The sequence below is a fragment of the Paralichthys olivaceus genome, chromosome 19 (assembly GCF_024713975.1).
Source record: "Paralichthys olivaceus isolate ysfri-2021 chromosome 19, ASM2471397v2, whole genome shotgun sequence".
NCBI classification, from domain to species: domain Eukaryota; kingdom Metazoa; phylum Chordata; class Actinopteri; order Pleuronectiformes; family Paralichthyidae; genus Paralichthys; species Paralichthys olivaceus.
In genome coordinates this window covers 13,759,819-13,781,737 of record NC_091111.1, presented here as the reverse complement: position 1 = coordinate 13,781,737, position 21,919 = coordinate 13,759,819, and the positions used below count along the sequence as shown (strand labels likewise).

At 39.7% G+C, this 21,919-nt stretch overlaps 1 protein-coding gene and 1 long non-coding RNA gene across 13 annotated transcripts in view; one reads left to right on the top strand and one right to left on the bottom strand.

Annotated features, from left to right (window-relative positions):
• otofa (otoferlin a) overlaps window positions 1-21,919 on the top strand; it is a 61,140-nt gene that overhangs the window by 7,949 nt on the left and 31,272 nt on the right. For all 11 annotated transcript variants that reach the window (XR_011239470.1, XM_069515697.1, XM_069515691.1 and 8 more), the window contains exons 3-5: window positions 9,571-9,659; window positions 16,447-16,546; window positions 19,026-19,225. Coding sequence is in view for 10 of the 11 variants with exons in the window: in XM_069515697.1 (XP_069371798.1) it covers window positions 9,571-9,659; window positions 16,447-16,546; window positions 19,026-19,225 (389 nt within the window). In the remaining variant the exon portion in view is untranslated. The remainder of the gene's footprint in view (window positions 1-9,570; window positions 9,660-16,446; window positions 16,547-19,025; window positions 19,226-21,919) is intronic.
• The window catches only part of LOC109636187 (uncharacterized), a 34,514-nt gene that overhangs the window by 7,598 nt on the left and 4,997 nt on the right, over window positions 1-21,919 (bottom strand). The window lies entirely within an intron of this gene.

The following is a 21,919-nucleotide window of genomic DNA, read 5'->3' as shown; positions in this document are numbered from 1 at the left end:
TCCTCAGGGAAGTTTTTCTTTGTTCTTTTAGCAGCTTGCTTTTGCCGAGAAAACATTTTTCCTTTGATGGATTCACGAGCAGAGAGCTGCTTCCTTTACTGATAACAAGGGCTTTTGTTTTCAGTTTAATCAGGAAAATGTCTAAATGACTGTACACTTTAGGCTGCTCTTATAGCCCCCCCCCCCAACACACACACACACACACACACACACACACACACACAGAAAAACACACACTTTCTCGCTCACTACAGTTTGGCTGACAATAAGACAGAAAAGTTGACAAAAGGGATAAATTTGTCATAAATATTTATAATGGTGCATCATATTATCCCTGCGGCCTGGCTACAGTAACTAGTATAGAAGTGAGTGGTGGGCACTGATGTGTGATCTCTTGTGACAGCCTCACCCGATGCTCCTGTAGAGCCGGGGAGGTCATTAGCATCACTCAGCATCAATACAATGTCCGGGCATCCCTCGGGACGACTTGTGCTTCCACTAGTCCCGCAGACCGTGTGTGGGTGTGTTGCATTCTGCCGTTGTCAAAGCGTACATGCATGCCCTGTTTTCCTAGCCGCTCCCCACCACCCCAAACACTGGAGCAATTCCTCATCACATCCTCCTCATCTGACAGCTTCATCCTCAGCACTGGAACTTTTGCATGGCTCAGTAAGCTCAGTCTAGCCCCTGGAATTGAGGGCCATTAGCATAGAGTTGTGTGTCTTGTTGCTTTATGCATGGACTAGCGGGACGCCTTTGAACTAGTCTGCAGATAGACTGGATGGAGAATCTGTATTCATTATTCATCCCCTGGTGCGACTTTGCTTTTAGCTGCAGTACACCAGGGCTTCCCCCTCACTAGTTAGACACAACTAGAGCAAAGAACAGGAAGCTCTGTGGCCACAGGGTTCACCGAGTACCGGCCTGTAGATATGGCGATGATACATGTGTGATTAGGAGAGTTAGTTTGTGAATGTGTATTTGCTTGGTTTACAAAACAAGATATCAAGAGATTTGAACTATGCAGAATGAGGCAAAGGGAATTATTATTCAAACGTAATGAGCACAGGAATATTCCTTCTCCAGCTGCTACACTGGGAGACATGAGATTATGCAACAGAATCCTGAATCCCATGACTTTTTCATGGTGCTGTGTACACACTGATGGTGCCACAAATGGTGGCAGTGTTATGTTTCATGCATGAATGGTGCCCCCATAAACTGCAGCCACTACATCGCACTGTGATCGCTTCAAGCTTTTCTTTCTACTATGCCGAAAACAAACAACTTGATTCCTGATATCTCTTTATGTTATTATAGTTTTATGATTTAATAGTATAATTTCCCTGGTTATTCTTTTATTCTATATGATTTTACACTGTATGATTTTATGTCTTCCCAGTGGGAAATGGCTTCTCTGAGTTATGTTTTGCATAGTGTGCAATTCCATCATGTGCAATCATGCTTAAAATATGCAATAATGCTGTTTGTGTATATCTAGATTTCCCATGTATATGACTCGATTACATGAATATAATCTAGAGCATACTGGCATACATGTTGTAGTACATATTATATCATTTAGTAAAGATGTTTGTAGCTGTGTGCAGAGCCATGAAGTATATCTCGGCCCACAACTTTTCTATCATTAACCTTATCTAAGTGCTGTTGGTGCGTAAACAAGCAGTTGTTATCCTACAAGACTGAAAACAAATTAAATACATCACCAGTGGACATTGTAATGGAAACCTCACCAGCCTCATCAGGCCTTTGAACTGGGCGTGTTGTGGCTAACCAAAGAGAGTAGGAAAAGACCAGAGTGAGCTCACTTCCACAGAACTTCCCAGAATTCCTTGGTAATCAGATTTGGGAAGTTAAGTGTTCTAGAGAAACGCGTATCCGTTTAAATGTACGTCGCACTCAGTAGCAGGATTCATATCGTGTAATCCACCTGAGCATAAAAGACTTGTAATGCATCACAGGCTGATCATCGTCTGGAGGTCACATTTCAGCCACAACTTTACTGATCACTTGACAAGCAGTAAGTAGAAGAGGACCAGCAGGCCCCTCTGGACTAGAATATGTTTCTGTTGCTCAAAACTTTATGAACTTCACCAGTTGTTCAGAGTCAGTGCTGCTGCAGGGAGGTGTTTTACCCTTTCTGAGAACACTGAATAAAAGATGATCTGAGCTGAATTTTTTTCTTCCCTTAGAGTCTGAAGGACACAGAGAGCGAAAACCTGGGCAACCAGGAATTACAGTAACCAAACTTACTTGATATAATCTATATTTATAGCCTTTTGATTTCAGTGCAGTTTACAGATTACTGTAATATTGTGGATTTAGAATGAAAACACAGTGGAAGTGTACAAGCATGCTTAAGCATAACAAACATATCATGCTGTACTTTTTAATTTGTAATTGAGAGCCCATAGGAAAATAAAATATTCAAGTTCGCATTTCTGTTTGGCTGTGTCTGTGTGCCCATGTGCATCAGCTTGTTACTCCTCTGCTTTACTGCATCTCCCTCAGGAGTGACACGGTGCCTCAGTAAACACAAGAAATGGAAAAGTCACTTAACCATAAAATATTATCTGGTACTGTAAGAACAAATATACAAGAAAAAAAGATTAGAGCTACAGAAATAGGACAGTCTAGATTTAATAGATTAATTTAGCTACAGTTTCTGAATCCAAACGGTTCTCTGCTACACCTGAATGAATTTCTGTCTCAGAGCTTCTAAGTAAGAAACCAACTAGGCTAAAGCCAAATAAAGGGAAAGTAATGGTCCCAATAGGTGGGGCCAGTGGATGTTTGATTTGCATATAATTGCATGATTCCAGTGAGCAGCAGGTGAAATATGTTTAGCTGTAAGCCTTTTGGGGAACTATTCTGTGGAGCTTTGATAAGAATGCAGTGCTGTAAACCATTCAGAGCTACAGAACATTTTCAGCTTTCCATTGCAGCAGCTCTGCTCTAACTTCCACTGTCCATTTAAATCGTTTTTTTTAAACGCTGCAAATACATTTTTAATTAAAAACAATTCATTTCAACTCAGGGCTGTTGTTTTACCTCCTGTAACACAACATATTTGGATAAATAACCACCAGATTAACAGAAGCTTGAGTCTAATACGGGAAAAACAAGAAGAAAGAGTTCATCTCAGCAGAAATGTTTTAATTGAAGTGTGAAGACTGTAGGAGCACTAAACCTGATCAGCTTGTTGTTCATTATCTCTGCACCATCTGGACGTCCACAGCAGGAGCTGGGGAGTTGATTGCAGTTTTAGTAGAGTCCAGCTTGTAACAAAATGACATTTGGTTGAACTGAGTGGATAAAGATGGTCCAACCTAAACTATACTGCTCAATTTCAAAAGAAATGGCCGCTCATTATTCCCCACCCTTTGGTTTAATAGAAAAATATATTAAAAAATTAAAATCCTCTTTTATAGTCATAATAACTGAAAATAATATTTGTTGTGTGTGTGGCATTAATGCAGCAATAACTCCTGTTTGTAGCTGTCACAATAATTTAGAAACATGTGAAATATTGTGAAATATTCTGATTGGATTAGTGCCACTGTGTCAGCACCCGAGGCATTTCATCTGACACTGAATATAAATTAGATTGAGGTGAAATGGGGAAACATTGTGGCATCCAGAGAAAGTGACATATGAGAAACAGAGCAGGGATGGAAATGAAAATTGGGATGGACGGTCAAATTGGAAAAATATAGTCTTTCTGCAGAGACGCTGTTTCATCTGGACCGTCTGATGCGTATACAGGTGTTGTTTCAAAATGTGGTGATGTTTGACCTGATAACATAATTGCCGAAATTTCAATTAATCTCCAAGGGAACATGAATGCCTGCCAGAATTCACAGCAGTCCAGCCTTTATATTGTGAAGTCATCTCACCTACAACCCTTGACCTTTGAGGTACAAACTGGGATTAAATTAGAACAATCTGGGTTTCTCTTGTAAACGTTAGGCCATAGGGTGGTGAAAGATATAAAACACAGTGTATAGATACATAGATTAGCCTAAAAGTTGCTCCTCAAGCATTGGAGGTATGAAGAGAAATGTAATGTGAAATAAGATGTTGAAGCATTTAACAATGACTGTTAATAACTTAACTTAAAAAATATTCATAACAAAGTATTTTTTTGAAAGAAATAGGCGGATGAAAAGTAAAGTCTGGCTACTGTACGTAGGCGAGTAAAGTTCCAGCATTAAATAATTTACTGTTGAGGGGGTGGACTGTCTCTTGCACATGACAGAAAAAAAGTCCTTTTATACAATCTTGAATATCATAGCATGTGGAGTTGACTGGTAGAGCCTGCTACTGGAAAGGCTGCTGAAGCTGCCTCTCTTTCTGCAGGCTACCCGTCTCACTTTTATCTTTGCAGAATACATCTAAACCTGCAGAGTCAAAGTGCACAGGGCTGCAGCATCATAAGATCACAGCCATCCTGTAAACTCAGCACAAAGGACCACGCGGTCTTATTTTAAATATAACATGTTACTCACAAGCCTTGTAGAGGGGAACATATTCTTCATAATTAATCATAGAAGTGATTTCATCTATGTGTCCATGGCAACCATTATCAAAAGATAAGAGATATCAAAAGAGGGTGCAGGGGGGGTCATGCATCTGCTCACCACAAAGCTACAGCGTGGGATCACAGCAGTAATAGCTGCTTTTCAGTCGAGCATTTAGCCCCTCTGATTGGCCACCGTGGCCTCAAAGCTTCCGGTTAGCGAGATTATACCTGTCGCTTTTAATGAGAGGCCTCACTCCGCCAATTAGGCTGTGTATCATCCAGCACAGAGGGTTATATGGGGGATCTGGGAGTAGTAATGTGTCTTCTTCAGATAAGCTCAGAAATAGAGAGGAGGATATAAAATAAGACCAGCATTGTTATGTGCAGCAGTAATTGCCTTTCAGATAACTATCACACACATCTTTATGCACATACTGTGTGATACATTTTCATAAACAGAGTTCGACTTAAAGGTACAGTGTGTAGAATTTTGTGATATCTAGTGTTGAAGTTGCATGTTGCAGCTGAACACCCCTCACCTCACCCTCTCCTTCCAAACATGAAAAAGAAACTGTGGTGGCCTTTAATTGTCATAAAAACTCAAAATGTGTTTAGTTTGTCCAGTCTGGACTAATGTAAAAGACATGGCGGCCTCCGTAGAGAGGGTCCCCTCCATGTAAATATAAAGTATTTGAATATAAAGGGTCTTTTCTGGGGTAAACAAAACTACAATTCATACAATTTAGATGAAACGATCTTGTGAAAACATCATGAGAATTATTCTACATTAAATTTCTTCAGATAGTTCCCTTTCACCTAAATCTTACACACTGTTAGAGCGGGCACATTGCAGCAGAATTACATCAGTCTGTGTTTTATGCTCAGTGATGGTTGACATCCTCAAGCCAGAGCTGTGCAGAGCTGCAGAGTCGAGAACAGAGAAGGAACCACAGAGGGACGACTCTGAAAGGATACTGATGGGAGTGTCCATCCACCAGCCTGCACATGACCACAGACACCTGAGAAGGTGTGCATGGTGCAATAAACCAAAATAAGTGGAAACACCTGTGTGATTGTACCTGGGGTGAGCAGGGCCTTTACTGACGCTGGTAATATGTCAAATTATCTCTATTCTAAAAGATTCCATTAGCAATTTGAATGTAGGTACTGCACATTCTGTTGAAAACATTTTGCTGTATACAGTCTTTTGATGCTCGATTGACTTGGGTTTCTGAGAGGTATTGTGAGTAGCATGCGTACACAGGCAGTCTTTTTGGACATCAAGTAGTTTTTGTGCCAAAAACTGTGTTAATTGTAAAAATAAGCAGAGCAGAATTAGCTGTTAGCTGAGTTGATCTGCTTTACATGTGTTTTACTCTGAAACTACAGGAGTGAACATCAGTTTTAAGCTCAGACAGCTCCCTCTAAAGCAGCATTTTCATAAACACTAATGTTCAAAACAAGAACCACAGTCAGCACAGCAGTACCCTTAGCGGGGGGGGGGGGGGGGTTATGTAATTTAACTACATTACACATGTGACCAACTGCCAAATTGTCTTTGCTCCCCTGATGCATGCACACTCAGTAATGTGTGTATACATGAAACACACGAGTCTGTCCATGGATGGTCAACTGACAGCCAGTATGGTCATCCCATAGAGGTTTTTAATTGAGGTTACCACACCGCACACTGAAACACAATGATCCCAGTCAATGTCATTCAACGTTTCTTACAAGAGCGTTCATCAGTTCAGAAACTCAATAAAGCATAGCTCCATGCTTCTGAATAAAATGTTAACTTCATGCTGCTCAGAGACAGCAGATTAAAAATACATATTTGGCTAAATCACAGTCTTCACATCATCGTGTAATCTATTTTTCATGTCTGTTGTACCTGAAATAAATAAACAGCTGAGTAAAAGAAAATTGGTGTGAGTGAGCAGACGAACTAGCAGAATAAAAAGAATAAACAAACTTTTCTATGCAAATTTGCTGCCTAATGTTGCATCACATCTTCTGAAAATGCTTTCTGCAGAGAAATATAGCACCTTTTTTAAAATGCAATCATATTTCTGTATCTATTAAACGTTTTACATCTGATGCACACAACACCTTTCCACCTTAATGGATTTTCTGCTCTCATTTTATTTCTCGGAACTGTGTGGGAATTTAAACCACTGTAATACTCTTATGTCCGTCCTGCAAACGCATTAGGCAACATTAACAGCTTACTCCTTCATGTTGTGGATTCCTGTATGTGTGTTACACTAGAGATGAGTAGTCTGGACATAAAAGCTGAGAATGAAGCAAAACAAAACCCTGAGACATAATGGAATTAACATGGTTACAAGTAGAACTTATAATTATGTATTAATGTGTGTGTAGAAATGAGAGGCACAATGTGAACCTGCACCAGCACACCCTGCAGTGGTTTCATTACTCTGGGGAAGTAAATGCGGTCACGCAGCGTCCCTGGTGTTAGATCAACAAAACATAATCACGTTTGCAGTTTAGGGTCTTTACCAATTAAGCTCCAGTGTATGTCATTCACTGGCTTGTGTTTATATCAGCCATCATTTCCTCCTTTAGCTGTGTGTGTGTGCTGTCATCCATGGAACATTGACGCCATGCTGGGGCCTTTCCACTCTCTCGGCTCCTCAAACTCACTGGAGGACATTCAGTCCTAAATGAGAAGTGGCGGTGCTGTACTGGCCATAATCTCAGCCAAACATCACTCTGAGGGCGTTTGCACGCTCAACGTTGTGTGACAAATAGCTAAGAAGGAGATAGCTGCAATGGCCATGCCTGGATGGAGTTTGGGAGGAGAAAGCCCAGATTGCAGGGCCTTGGGGAAAACAGCACAAACTGATGGGTGAATGCAACACACACACACACACACAGATCCTTGACAGCAGCTCTACCAGTAGCAGGTGGGAACCCCAGGATTCGATAATGGGAAGGTAGTGATGGATCATTTGCTTGACAGCTGGCAGTATTTTCCTGAATGAGAGGCCAATGTCAGCAGGAGGTGAATGCGTTTTAAATTACCTGTGCTCCCTCTATCCTCATACATCCCTGCATGTTCAGCATGGAGCAGAATGTCAACCAACACATTCATCCCAACATTTTCCACTGAAATGTTTTTGTTTCTTCACTTTGTTTTGCAGGCTTGTCAAAGTTAATCCACATTCCAGATCTGAATCATAATTTAGTTTCAGATTTTGCAATGAAATGTCTAAATATGATCTGTTTTGCTGGTTTTAACACATCTACCATAGCTTACTTTTCTCATAGATTTTAACTACATCATATTTCTGTATTTAATACATCTCAGTCATATTCCCGAGGCAGCCCTTGTAGGCAGTGCTATTAATGTTAATTACATTCATTCATATCATGAATAATTCTGTCCACCAACGCAAAGTCAGCAGAAACAAACCTTGAGGGAGGGCCTTGCTAACTTGACTTTTATTTAAAGTTTTAAGAGGGTGGTTGTCTTCATTCATCAATCAGGGACAAAATCACTGTAGGGTTGTGCTTCTGCATTCTATGTTTTACAATTCATTTCTTCAAATCTCTCAAAGGTAAAGCCACATATAGCTTCAGATCAACAAGGATCCTGCTGTTTGTTTCCAAATGTAGATTTAAAAAGAGACAGGGACTTTGAAACTACTTCTTTGATGATTTCATTTTTCTAAATTTGCATCAGTAACGTCTGTTTACGACTCTGTTACCTTGTTTTTCATATATTTTTAATATGTGATGCATAAAGAGGATTCTCAGTGAATGATGTAGTGTTGTGGTAATAATGTCAGCTATAAATACAAATTCTTATCATTTGAATTACGTGATCACAGCTCCTCTACTTATCTGACTGTCCTGCTGTCAGACTAAATATCTGCTAGTTAACACGAGAGGGTTCATACGTGACAGACGCACTATGCACTTAAAATAAGAAAACTGGAAAGCACCATACTGAGCGTGTGATGTGCGCGACAAAGTCAATTAGTCATTAGTCATTAGACATCACTGATGGGTTTTTTGTTGAAAATGAATTGGCAAAAACTAATTTTTCAAAGCTACATGAAATCTATTATTATTTCAGAACTAATTAAAATGAATATGTTGAAGGAGAGCCATCCCTCGGAGCTTCTTCCATATTTTTCATAACCATGAAATTTTGCATGGCAAGCTGCTTCTTGTTTTACCCCATAGCAAATAAGCTGATCAATATTCTAAGTCAGTGATACTCAACCTGCAGGTGTATATGGTAATAAATAAAATGTCTCAGTAGGAAGGTAGGGTTTGTTTTGAACTCAGGAGCATGACAGGGGAACTAATGTTTGCTGACATGAGGCCTTGAATCTTTGGGGTTTGATGACTTAAAGGAATGGGATGATATTCTGGAAATACCCTTATAATTGAGAATTAGAAACTAAGGACATTTGAGTTTGGAGCAAAGGCCTAACATGTGAGAAATGTAGTGGTACCTCTAAAGCTTCCCTGTGAGGACTGATTTCTGTTGTGCTGTGTGCAGTGACTGTGGCTAATGTTAAACCAGCAGTGGTCGGTGAATATCACTGAGCTCCAGGCTGAGTTGTCTGTTAAACCAAACATTCCAGACTTAGTTCTGTGAAATACAGAAAACATGGTGTAGAAAGTTTCTTTGGAGTTGTTTAAAGGGGCTTTCGACAGAGCTGGACAAAGTAATGAAAGTAACACGTTAAGTCATTTAACATTAATTCTCCTGTTGATTTTTTTGCAATAAGTGATATGTACTGTATTGAGTAATCTATAAAGTTTTTAGGCAACCTACATGTACAGACCCATATTTACCAAACTCATATGAAAGTGGTCAATGTTCCCATCTAATCGTATTGTTAATTCATATTTATTATTATACATCAAATATATTTTGGTTTTAGACTATTTTCAGACATCTTGCTGGACAATAGAAAAATATATGTTCATTAATTGAATAGTTGGAGCCTACTTTCTATCTTCTTAAGCCTTTCGTCTTTTTTCAGACATTTCGATGGCCCATTGCCAGCAGGCTGGATGGAAACGAGATGCTGGAGATCCAAGTGTACAACTACAGCAAAGTGTTCTCCAACAGGTAAGGTGTCCAGCTGCCTGTGTTTAAACCACATGTAGCTCATCAAACAGGAGAACAGAGTTAAACTGTTTCTGGTTTCAGTGCCCTTCCTGTCACAGCCTCTGACTGATTCAGAATGACACTCCGCATGTGTTTCTCAGCGAAAGCAGAATAAGCCTTGTATTCCCTGACAGCGTGTTCTAAATTGACTCAATTGTGTGTGTAACAGACTGCAAACCGCAGAGCTTCGGCCATGAATGAGTTTCACATCGGGATGAGGGTGGAGGTAATGAAACAGATTTAGATCCTCAGGCAGATTTATCACTCCACACTCTGCAAGCAATCACATCACGAAAAACACAGCGGGTTGTTGTGGATGAGGCAACTGGGATCTCTTGTTAAACATGTCTCGTGCTTCAATTATCAACGTGCATGTGTGTGAGTGTACTGTACGTGTGATGATATAATCCTGGCTTGAAAAGAATGTCCACGATTCACACAAATAATAAATGGTTTTCTTTTTACCATGTACATAATATATTATATACATATATTATATTTATTTTTTAATAGCATCAAATAACTAAACCATACTTGAACGTACACAAGTGTGATAAGAACTACCTAAAATGACAGAAAATATATTTGAGAAACATTTATTAGATTTGAACTTTGAATTTTAAGTTTGGTCTCTGTCCCATCCACTAAAAATAGGAGAGACAGGGTTTGTGACCGATACTGCAGCAATTCACTAGGGGGCCACCAAGATTATTTGGCTTCACTTTTGGGGGAGTTGTCAAATCGTCTATCTTTATATACACTCTATATGGTTTTTACTGTCAAGACAGGTGAATTGAAGTCATGAGCCATTAACAGTTCTCTTGAACAATGCTCTGACTCTGCTCTCAAACCTACTTCAGTGATCTTACTACTCCCAAGACATAGTTTGTGTTGAGACATATGGAAACCGGCTTGTTAATACATATCCATCGCTTCCTCCTCCACCACTTCTTTTTCTTGTTTCTTGTTCATCTCCCTGTCCCTCGAGGTGTATCCTGCAGTGTAGCTCCTCTGGCTGATATTTCCTGATCAGAAAAGACATTGGCTGATTGGGCCGGGAATTGTGTCTCTCTCCTGTGTCCCGAACAAATCCAATTAGGTTGTTGACGTGACCGGACTGAGGACAAATTAAAAAGCCCACGCAGTCATTAGAACTTGCTTTGTCTATGTGTGTACGTAGGTGGTAATTTATGTGTGCGCACCACTGTCTCTGTATTTTATCTTACACATTATCAAGTCTGCCACATGTGTGCATAGTTGTGTGTGTACTGTAGGCAGTGCCACGTTTCTCGTCCAGTTGCAATGACAACTCGGCACTAACAGTGTATGGCAGGTGAGCAGGCAGATGTATCAGCTCTACACCTTGGCAGTCTCTAACTGTCACAATGATTTATCTGGAGCAATTGTGTGGAAGTGGGAAACAGAAGCAGCACAAGAAATCGTACAGGGGCAGAAAGTTCAAGAAGTTTTCAGAGAAATATCTATAGTCAGTTTGATTAGCCCGACAATTAGACCGAACTGGTGTTTCTCTTTGAAAACCTTTGCCATGGATCGAATATTTGCATACCCATTTCTAATCAAGCCTATAAAGCTGTGGTTGGCTTGGTAGTTAGTCAGCCAGTCATAATAAAATCAATAAGCAAACAGCAGGCACCTATAAATAGATGATTTAAACATATATAAAACATGGTTTCAATGTTCCACTAGGGGAGTTTCAATAAGATAAGGAAATAAAATGTTGTCACCAATTTTAAATCATATGCGATTAAGAAACTTTTTCATCCATGTATAGTCTAATGTGAGCAGACACACACATACTCTTGCATGCATAGACACTTGAACACAATCCAACACACATTCAAGTGGTTAAATAATTTAAGGTGAGTCATAGCTGGTGTTGTTCTCACACCTGCTCCATATGTCTGCAGGCTGCATCATTACCAGGGTAAGTGATCTGCTTCATCACTTTAGGCAGAACACACGGTGAGGTCAGTGTGTCACTCCCTCCAACCACAGGTCCGATCACATTACCGCAACTCAAAGAGAAGCAGCGATGCATGATGGTATCTTGTGCTGTAGTGGTATATACATCATGTTTTATGATCAGTTTTCCACTGTGGCTTGGAGATAGGGGAGGAATATTTGAGGTCTTCAGCCCCACTCCTCAGAGGTCAGTTATTCCAGGCGAGGAGGAGGGATAGTACAATCTGAATTATTAATAGTAAGGATGCTATGTTATAAAAGGATTCCCATGAAACTTGGATGGGGACATGGGCTGGATCTGGACAAAGGGGTGGATCCAGGCATTTTTGGAGGCCTTGGTAGCTCTCCAGTGTTGCCAGGTCATGAACTTACTCCAAAGTTACCAGGTAAAATATAAAAAAGTCTTGAGTGTCAGAGGGGAACATCAGTTCTTGATTATTGACACTGTATCTGTTTTGTCAGGAAGAAGTGTTGCCATAGTTGATCCATTTAAAAAGAACATTATGAGTTTTAAATTACCGGTGGCTAGTATATAAGCTCTGTGTACTCTTTGAAAAACATGAAACTTTTGAGCTTCTTTCTCATGTTCGATTGTTTTTAATGTTATTTTCCTCTCTATCCGTAAAATTGCTTTTTGAGTTTGAGTGCAACCAACTTCCTCTAAAGTGAGAAAATACTGTTTACAATTCACAAAGCTGCTCCTCGCTCAAATAAATCTTCCTCTGTCTTTCTCTTCTCCTGGTTTCACTTAATCGAGTCATCCCCTCGGTGCACTTCCTTATTGAGTTTCTGTTTATCTTAACATTAGCTGGTACTCAAAAGGTTTATTACTCTTTTGAAGACAAAAATTTACTTAGTTTTACATTTTAGTCATGCTAGCAGCTTGACTGATCCTGATTCTGATTCTGACTCAGTAGGAGGGGTAAAGACAGTTCATTGGTCGGTTCACCACTTGGTCCAGACTGAAATTCACTGCCATTCACGGCCCCTTCTCTTGATGGATTTTAATAATTTAAGTGACGCTGTTGTGCCACTGCTCCAACCCCAAGATGTTAATCATCACAGATTGATCCAATTTATCCAAATGCAAATCAATCCTGTGGTTATTTTATTGAAAAAAACTGTTTCCCCAGTTATTTTTTATTAACTAAAATATATACACAATCTGAAAATAACATAAAGCCTAATTGAGGATTTAATAAATAAACACTACTGCTATAGTTAACCTTTCAGTGCACAGAGGGACACCTACAAAATGTCCTCCTTCCACCTTAATTTTCTAAAAGTTTTGTAGGTGTCCCTCTGTGTATTTTCTCTCCTCATCTTTCTGTAAATGAAATCTGGGTTACACTGTATTTACATAGAATATTTTAATGTCAATGGCAATATGAACAACTAAACCACATACTATGTTGATTTTATTGGCATTCTGACGGACAATGGAAAAACTAGGCTTGATAGCTTTGTCTGTTGTGTGTTGTGTGTACAAATCTATCTTGCTTGTGTTAGAGAGAAAGAAAACAAGTTCCGATTGTGTCCAAGTGAATCAATATTTGTCCTGGGAGACATGTTTGTTGAATCTTTTTATGTTTATATCTGCTTGTATACACCAATGGGAGGGGAGAGGAGATGCTTGGCAGAGGTTTTTTCCCTGCTAATCAAAGGCCAAACACACACACACACACAAACACACACGTCAGCTGTAACATTTCCATTTCACACTGTCCGTCCAGCTGAGTTACCAGCAGCTGAGCTGGATTAGAGCAACCACGACAACAACCCTGTTTGACTTTTATGTTTCCGTCGTGCTCACCTTCTCTGCAGTCGGGCTCTGCCAGCGATTTCATCAGTCACGTCTCGATTTTCAAAAGATACCAGAGGCTCGCAAATAACACAAATTGAAAGGGAAGGAATCTCTGAATTATGAAGCAGATGAAAGTAAATTGTTTGCAGAACTACAATCAATAATGAATGCCACCTTTTGAAGTGCTAAAAAGTGAGCCAGAACATGATAGGCTCTGCTCAGCTTAATTATTCAACACTTGTACACATGTTACAATGGCTGAAAGGAAATGACCGCACCTTTGCTTCTCTTGGCAGAGCTTGAGATAATGATCACCACTGTCTGGTGAAGGAAAGGGCGATTATTCTGCCGTGGTTTTGTACTGTCAGGTCAAAAGTCTTTACTCATCTTCAAAGAAAAGGTTTCCTGCACAGAAAATTTTATAACCTTCTTTAGTCACATTAAAGCCTTCAGAGTTGAGTGTGAACGTGGCAGATATACACCTTCACAGAGAAAACCTTTCTTCAAATAAACTGGTTATTTACATTGAAGTCATATTCTACAAGTCTAAATTCATCTCATTATTAAGTTTTAAAGCTCTGCTGACAAATGTAGCCTCACTAACTACTGTAGCTCGAATTCGTCACTGCTGGCTCTGGAGGAAAGAGAAAGTTTAGGCGAGGACAGAGATAAAGATGGAGATTACTCAAGGAAGAGAGGAAGAATAATAGCAGCTGATAAACAGGGACCACTCTTTATTTGCTCAGTGATAAGAGGCCACGTGCTTCATGTGTTGTTATTCTTTGGTTAAGCATTTAATAAGAATGTATAGTTTTTCATCCTGAGATTCAGGTGTGTGTGTGTGTGTGTATTGAGCTAATTCACTCATGATTGTCAACTTCTGTAGTCCTGCTGGGACACTCACATCATTAGCCACAATCGCTGTGTATTTTCTTTGTGTGTGTTTGAGTGTGTGTGTGCGTGCGCCTTTGTTAAAGCTATTGATCGTATGCCCATCTTTCATGATATTATCTCTCCCTGCGGACTCATATCCAGCCTGGTGATTGTGCATCTGCTCTTACTATTGAATCTCTTGTTTCACCACATGTATTATCTTGCACTGTGTTACATGTACGCTGAAATCTAAAGCACAGCTGTATTTACAGTGTTTTTCACTGTGTGTGTGACCGTCCTAGTATAAATTACATATGGTTGAGGCTGGCCTACATGTTCTTTGTGTGTGACAGATTGCTCTGAGAACAACAAACTGTTTTGGGGGAAACTCTTTAAATTATTCACCAGCTCTAATTGCGTCGCTGAATGGGGATTGTACTGGGTTTCTTCCCACTGCTAAGCTCCTATGAGGGATCCCTGCAATGAACCCTATGTTTAAGGATTTTCCATTTATATATGTAACGAAAACGATTATCTTCTTATTCTGTTGTGTTTGTGTACCTCCACCAAGGACTAGAGATTTTTGGACAATTTAGTCTTTGTCTATTGACAGGACAGAGTTAAGTGTGAAATGGGGAGAGAGAATGGGGAAGGCACAGAGTATTTGGTTGGAACTTAAACAATGGCCACTGCAGGAGGACTCAAGCCTCTGAAGGCATACAGTATATTTGCTTGGTTTCCTAGTTAACAACAGTAACTGATCAAAAATGAACAAAGCATAATGATGCTCAAATAATCCATTCTTTAAACCCTGAGCTTTCTTACAGTGAAAAAGAAGAAATAAAATAAAACTGAGATGTACAATGAGTGCACCTGCTGTAGTTGGCTTGAAGGTTGACACTGAGCCTCCGCAGCCTTTTGCATTAACTTTTAAATTAAGACAAACTGAGTAAACTTTGTTTTTTTCTTTGCAAATTCCAAGTAACACCTAACTTTGCCAAAACAAAAGCAAGTACAAATTCTTCACTAAGTGTTCTGGGTGGATGAATGGTGCATTAATCTTCATTTAATTAGTTAGTTGTCCTTAAGGGCTTTGATAAGAGCTTAAGATAAGTGGCTAGAAGTTTCGGTCTGGTTCTGCAAAGTATTGAAAGCCTTTGCTGAGTCACAGTAGAAGTTATTTTGTCGTTTTCATTTTCTTTGATGTGTAACCCTAACCCAGATTGGTAGCATTTCCTAATTGATATAATAACATACAACACATGCTTTGCTAATTTTCACACCAGATATTTTAAATGTATATTTAATGGTGCTACTTGTATTATCTAACGAGACAGGACAGATTACAACTTCAGACAGGGCAGGAAGATTATAATCAGTGGGATCATTGTTGGAAGTGCCCCTGTTTTAATCGAGCTCCCATTGTCTTTTTATTGTGGAGGACAGCAGTATTCCTGCAAGAGAAATGTAACAACTAGTAAAAACCCATTGGGCATATATAACAAACCAGTAGAGGCAGGTATCTGCATCAGCCACCAAAAATCCATAGTGGTGGGGCTCTAATCTTAAATGTTACAGAAGGATTTACCACATCTTTTTTTCTATATAATATAGTGGTGAAGTAAATGAATGGATGGGGGTTGAATTAACTTCAGTGAATGTGCACTTCTCTTTTGGTGAAGTAGGGGATTGATCGAGGTGAGGTGTGAAACACTGTATTGAGAGTATAGTGATAATGGCAGTTTGGCAATCTCTCAATATCTCTCAAGTCACAGCCGATATCAGCACCCACTCTCCTTGACTCTTATCTCTGGCACACACTCAGCTTCTCACTGTGAAGCACAGCGGTGGAGAACAGATGCTTTCGGGGAATATAAAAAAAAAAGTACAGTTTGTCAATGGTCAGTAGTGTAACAACAGAAAAAAACATATAAAGTAAAGTAGCAGTGTGACGATTCAGACTGATGATTTTTAGGTAAACAGATGGTCAACAGAGGAGGAACAAAGAACTAAAACACATAATGCCACATAGTGATCTCATTGATTTTTGTTAACGACGTGTTTTTCCCTGTCTATGCTTTCCCGCAGATCGGTGGGGACGTTCTGTATGGTACTGCAGAAGGTGGCTGAAGAGGGACACCTAGAGCTGACTGACACTCTCATCGATGATAACAACACATCAATAAAGGCAAGGCTTAACAGCAGGAGCTTGCTCATGCATCTCTTAGTAGTGTAGAATATGAAAATCAAAAAGTGAGACCAGGCTTGATATGTATGGCTGTAACAAAGTTAACAAAGAACAATATTATCGAGATACAGTAGCTATGCAAGTTTGAAAACTGCACAAAACTGAAATATTTTTTAAGATCTGGATAATTTACACGATTGTTTTATATGTGCATCAATATTGTGAGAATTTTATGTTTTGAATTTCATGGTTATTAACTTTATAGTTGTGTTTACAGCACGTTGTGCTGCCCCGAGTTGCCATATGAATAATTAGGTCAGGTTTAACAAACCCGTCAGTATAAATAAAAATCTGTATTACAACTTCAAAGAGCATAGTCCAAACAACAGTGTGTTGCCTTAAAATTAGATGGCTTACATAAGAAGGACTAAACCGAATCTTATTTAGCAGTACAATGCAGTCACAAGCAAATAAGAGACATTAAATGAAGAGATAAATCTTTCATTACACCTGCAGTGGTGGCAATAGAGAGAAGTAACAGCCACCATCAGGGCTATAAAGGCCCCACCATTTAAGACAAGGACCTGATGGAAATACTAATCTAATACTACTAATACTAAAAATAATCAGCATATTGAGATACTCCCCATATACATTAATCCACATATTCTCTATCAATTGGATATTGTGTTTAGAACAGCTGAGCAGAGAGTAGCTCGCGGGGAAGGTCAGTGCGAGGATGATTTTGCTGGCGAATTAATAATGTGAGAGTGAATATGGATGTGGAAATGAGACAATAGGATGTGTGCAGGACAAATTAACCATGTGAGGTTTTAAAGCACCGCGGCTGGAGAGAAGTGTTTGTGGAGCTGGCAGTGCTGTGCTGTGATGTTTCTGATATGATGCCACACCGCATGGGAGTGCTGACAGACACAGAGACACAGACACAGAGACACACAGAGACACACAGACACACACAGACACACACACACACACACACACTGTCACAGTGCTTTTGCATGAAGACACATCAAAGCAAACGCACATTTCAGTACTGTACAGCCCCGCAGCGAGAAACTAAGAGCAGCACTTTTACTTACAACTCTGCACTGGTATGGTTGCCATAGTAACAAATCGAACTCCTCACGGACTACAGTGATTGTCTTGCAAAAGGGTGAAAGGAGAGCGACATGGAGACAGACGGAGGAGGAGAGGGGGAGCAGGAGCCCTGTGTATATTTACTCCACATCTGTCTTTGTCAGTGGAATAAATTGGCCTTTTTATAATAAAGATCAGGTCATTGTCAGGAGGATAATATCAGCCCAGGCGTGATTCTCCTCAAGGCGCCGAAGACAAACTGCGTTGTCACCAATGTTTCTGGCCCACATTTAACTAACAGTTACTGTCAATCCAAAGTCCCCAAGCAAAACCAGGCAGAGGAGATGATAAACAGTCCTGTTAAAGTTTGTTGTGCATATTGAGAGTTCTCCAAACACGATTAAATGAGCCAAATGAGCCTGAAGGTGTTGGCTGGTCGGTAGTTTCACTGGACTCTTTCAGCACAGGTTTGGTTTGGCAGTAACTGCAGAGTTATACTGTAACTAAAATAATGTATATTAAGTGTACGCACCTGTATATACTGCACAGTAATGCACCATGTTGTCTTTAATAGCATATTAATAATAAATGGGACAGCTCATTCATAGAGCACTTAAAATTAGTCTGCAGCAGTGGTAGTGGTACTGAACTGTGGCCATTAACCAGAAAGTAGGTATCCGCTGCTCCTCTAGTCCAAATGCCCAAAATGCCCTTGGGCAAGACACTAAACCAAATAGCTGTCCATGGTGTGTAATAGAAAAGAAGAGCATTTAGTAGAGCTGTATAAATGTGTGTGTGAATTGGTGACTTAGCATAAGGCACTAAAGCTATGTAGATACAGTCCACCATTCACAATGGTGCTCTGACTCAAACACTAGCGTCCTCACAATGTTGTTTTGCATGTTTAGTCTTTATAAGTGTTTATCATTGTGGTTTAGTGTTGAGGATGTGAACATTTCCTAATCAGTGCTGAACATTGCTGGGGTCGATGGGAATTTCATTGGTTTCGCAAGAATTTTATCATAAAACAAATAACTGATTAATTAATAGTTACTTTGAATTATTGATTTTGACCTGAAGATGGTGAAAAATGTAGGAACTACAAGTTATCCTGAGGGAAACGAGACTACACCAAATATAATGAAAATCCTTCTAAGAACCACAAGGTCAAAGTCATTGTGGCACCAGAAAAAACAACGACAAATCATTTAAAACAATGCAGATCATTTTCTATGCTCCATAAACTCCTGTTTAAAATTGAATGTCAATCCATCTGAGGCCTTTCATAAGACTGGTGGTGTATAAGATTGTATTTAAATTAAAATATCAACTGAATATCAAATGATAATATAAACTCGCTGTTCCTTTCACTTCATTTCAGACCAGTGTTACTATAGAAATCAGATACCAGCCGATGGATGGCACAGTGGGAGTGTGGAGCGACGGGGAGTTCCTGGATGTGCCTGACGATCGTGATGGGATGTTTGCGTTTGAAACCGACAGCTTGCTGTCTGGACGGAGCCACGGGTCAGGGACGTCCCCTGGTCGGACCTTACAGGGATCCATACCGACCTTCAGAAAGTGAGTCAATATAACCTCCAATAATAACCTCCATGATAACATGGTTTCATTACAGTACAGTGAATCAGGCTGTGAAATGCTTTTCATTTGCTGGTTTACATTCATTCTATGTTATGATGATTGTAAAATTCAGTTTTTAAGAAGTCATTAAGTTTGAAAAAATAACTTGATTGCCGATGTAACATCTGTTATTTCTATGAATAGAAAAGCGCAGACCCAATAAACCTACTTGCCAATAATGTGATGCATAGATGAGAGCTGATATTGACTTGCAAATTAATCAACCATACAGGATGTGATCATCACAGTGCACAGAGCACACAGCATATAAACCTTTTAATCTATGAGTCTATGAAGAGGATATGGCCATGCTCAATATTGGTGACAAATGGGATGAAATAGTTTGGAGAATGGTGAGCATTAGATCTAAAATTCTATTTGTTTTCATATTTATCTCATGAGACAGATATGAGTTATACTGAACTGGAGAACCGAAATGATCACGTGTTTGAGCTGAGTTGATTCTCATTATCATTTCCATCATTCATGTCATGGCACCTGCCAAAGGGACAATAATGTGGTGAATTGAGCTCCAATTCCCAACATGTTTCACATGGACACCGTGTGGATGAAAACCTCTTTTCACTTGAGCTTAATCAACTTTTAAATGAAGAAAATGAAAATGGTTGTAATTTACACAGTATAGAGAGTATTAATAAATTTGGTAGTTTATGAAAATAGACGAGCAGTCCCAGATTGAACTAGGTTATAGATTTGATATGAAATACTGTGAGACTGTCTGCCCTGCAGGATGCTCTCTTCCTCCTCTTCGCTGCTTTTTCTCTGTGGTTGCTTGTGGTGCTTTTGTTGACTCATATGTGAAATAATCTGTGGGTTGTATCGATTTCCACTGAGACTATCTGCACAGCCAGAGCTCTAAACCCATCATTACACTGCACGTTGAATAGGAGAGTGAATAACTCTGTGTGCCTTTGTGTTGTGGTCATGTTTTTCTTTTTGCTTGTGGACTCTGAAAGCCAAATTTCACCGTTTTATACGGCATGAAGCTGTTCAGGCTCTGCTGATAAGAGACTCAAAGCTGCCGGAGGAAATCAAGAAGTTGACTCACTCAAGTTTTAGAGCATCCCTCTGGTATTATATAACACGCAGAGTGTTCGGGTTTGGTCGACACAGAAAAAGAAAGTATTGCTTGTCAAGAAATACTGTAAAAGTGTGTTGAAACAATATATTGCAACAGATTAGATTATTTATTTTCCAGGTAAAAGAGCCTCTGTCCTTTCTGCATGATCAGGGCATCTCTTTTCCAGTTGCCGTGGTAGCACAGAGGTGTCAGTCAGACTTAAGGACAATCGTAGTGCTTTTGTCTAAGGGGAAAAAAAACAAATGAGCTGTGATAAAAAGGCCAACAACTTTCAGTCAAGCCAGCAAATCCAGCTGTAATCTACCTCTCACCAGTCGACGTTAGCCAGACTGACAGGCGGGAGGAAGGATTTTTATTAGCCTCGCCACTTTTCATCCAAACCTTTTATTTCCTGAAATTACCAGCAGCTCGGTTTATCTCTGGTTGAGAGGTTTCCAGAATGAAACACTAACCATTTTTCATCACAACCGGAATTATGATGCTTTCGGTCATTATCACAGCTAGAGATGTTCAGATACCAATACGAGCATCAGATACTGCAGCTAATGGCGTGCCAGGCACTGGCTACTTCGCAAATCTATGCACTGACCCAATACCACATATTTAAAGCAGCAGTAGTTTAGTTTCAACTAAGTAAAACTTTAATTTACTTCTCCTAGAAAGCTCTTCTTCTTTGGAACTCCAAAGCAGCAGTTGTTCTGTAGTGTTAATGGAAAGTACTGTTTTTATAGCAACGAAGAAGTGATTCCGAGTTGCGTTTTCCAAAGCTTGCTAAAATGCTCCAGTAGATATCAAGGTATATTTCACAAGTAGAATGTTGTAGTACATATGCAAGACTTCAGTTTTGGTACTACGTAAAATATCTTTTATTAGACTGTGTCTACACATTAACGGCTATTTAAAGCTATGTTCTATATGTATTTGTTTTGGTTATGACTGTCAATTTCTATGGTTTTAATTTTCTCCTCATTTCCAGTTATATAACAGTCAGAATGTTATAGAAGTTGTTCTCTTTTGAATCCACTGGTATCGGATTGTAGCTTGGTTTTGACGGTTAAGTAAAGTCCATGCATTGGTCTTGGGAAAGGAAAAGTTGTCTAATGTATGCATAAAGTCCCTGGCATCAAAAGGTTTTCATCAGGCGCAGGAGGTATTTAAACTTCTTTCTAAAACACTTCAGAAGCAGCAAACTCAAAATGCTCCATTAATAATACACATTGTTCTGAGTTTACACACGAGCGCAGGGGGAAGAACAAACAGGAGAACTGTGTCTACTCGGCTCATGGAGCTCCACCGCCTTTTTGTCTATTTCTGTTGTGTCAGCTGAAGCCTAAAGGTCATGTGCGCTGCTTACAGAAGAGTCTCTACACTGGGTTGTTTTCAGTTAGCATCCAATTCAATTATAACAGCACAGTACGACCACAGTGGAGGTGTAGGTGGCTCGTTGGGGTGTATCGGTTCCTCCTCGTCCACTTCATTGAGTGAAATTAAAGTTGAACTTTACCATCACACTGCTACCACCTCTCCCTCCT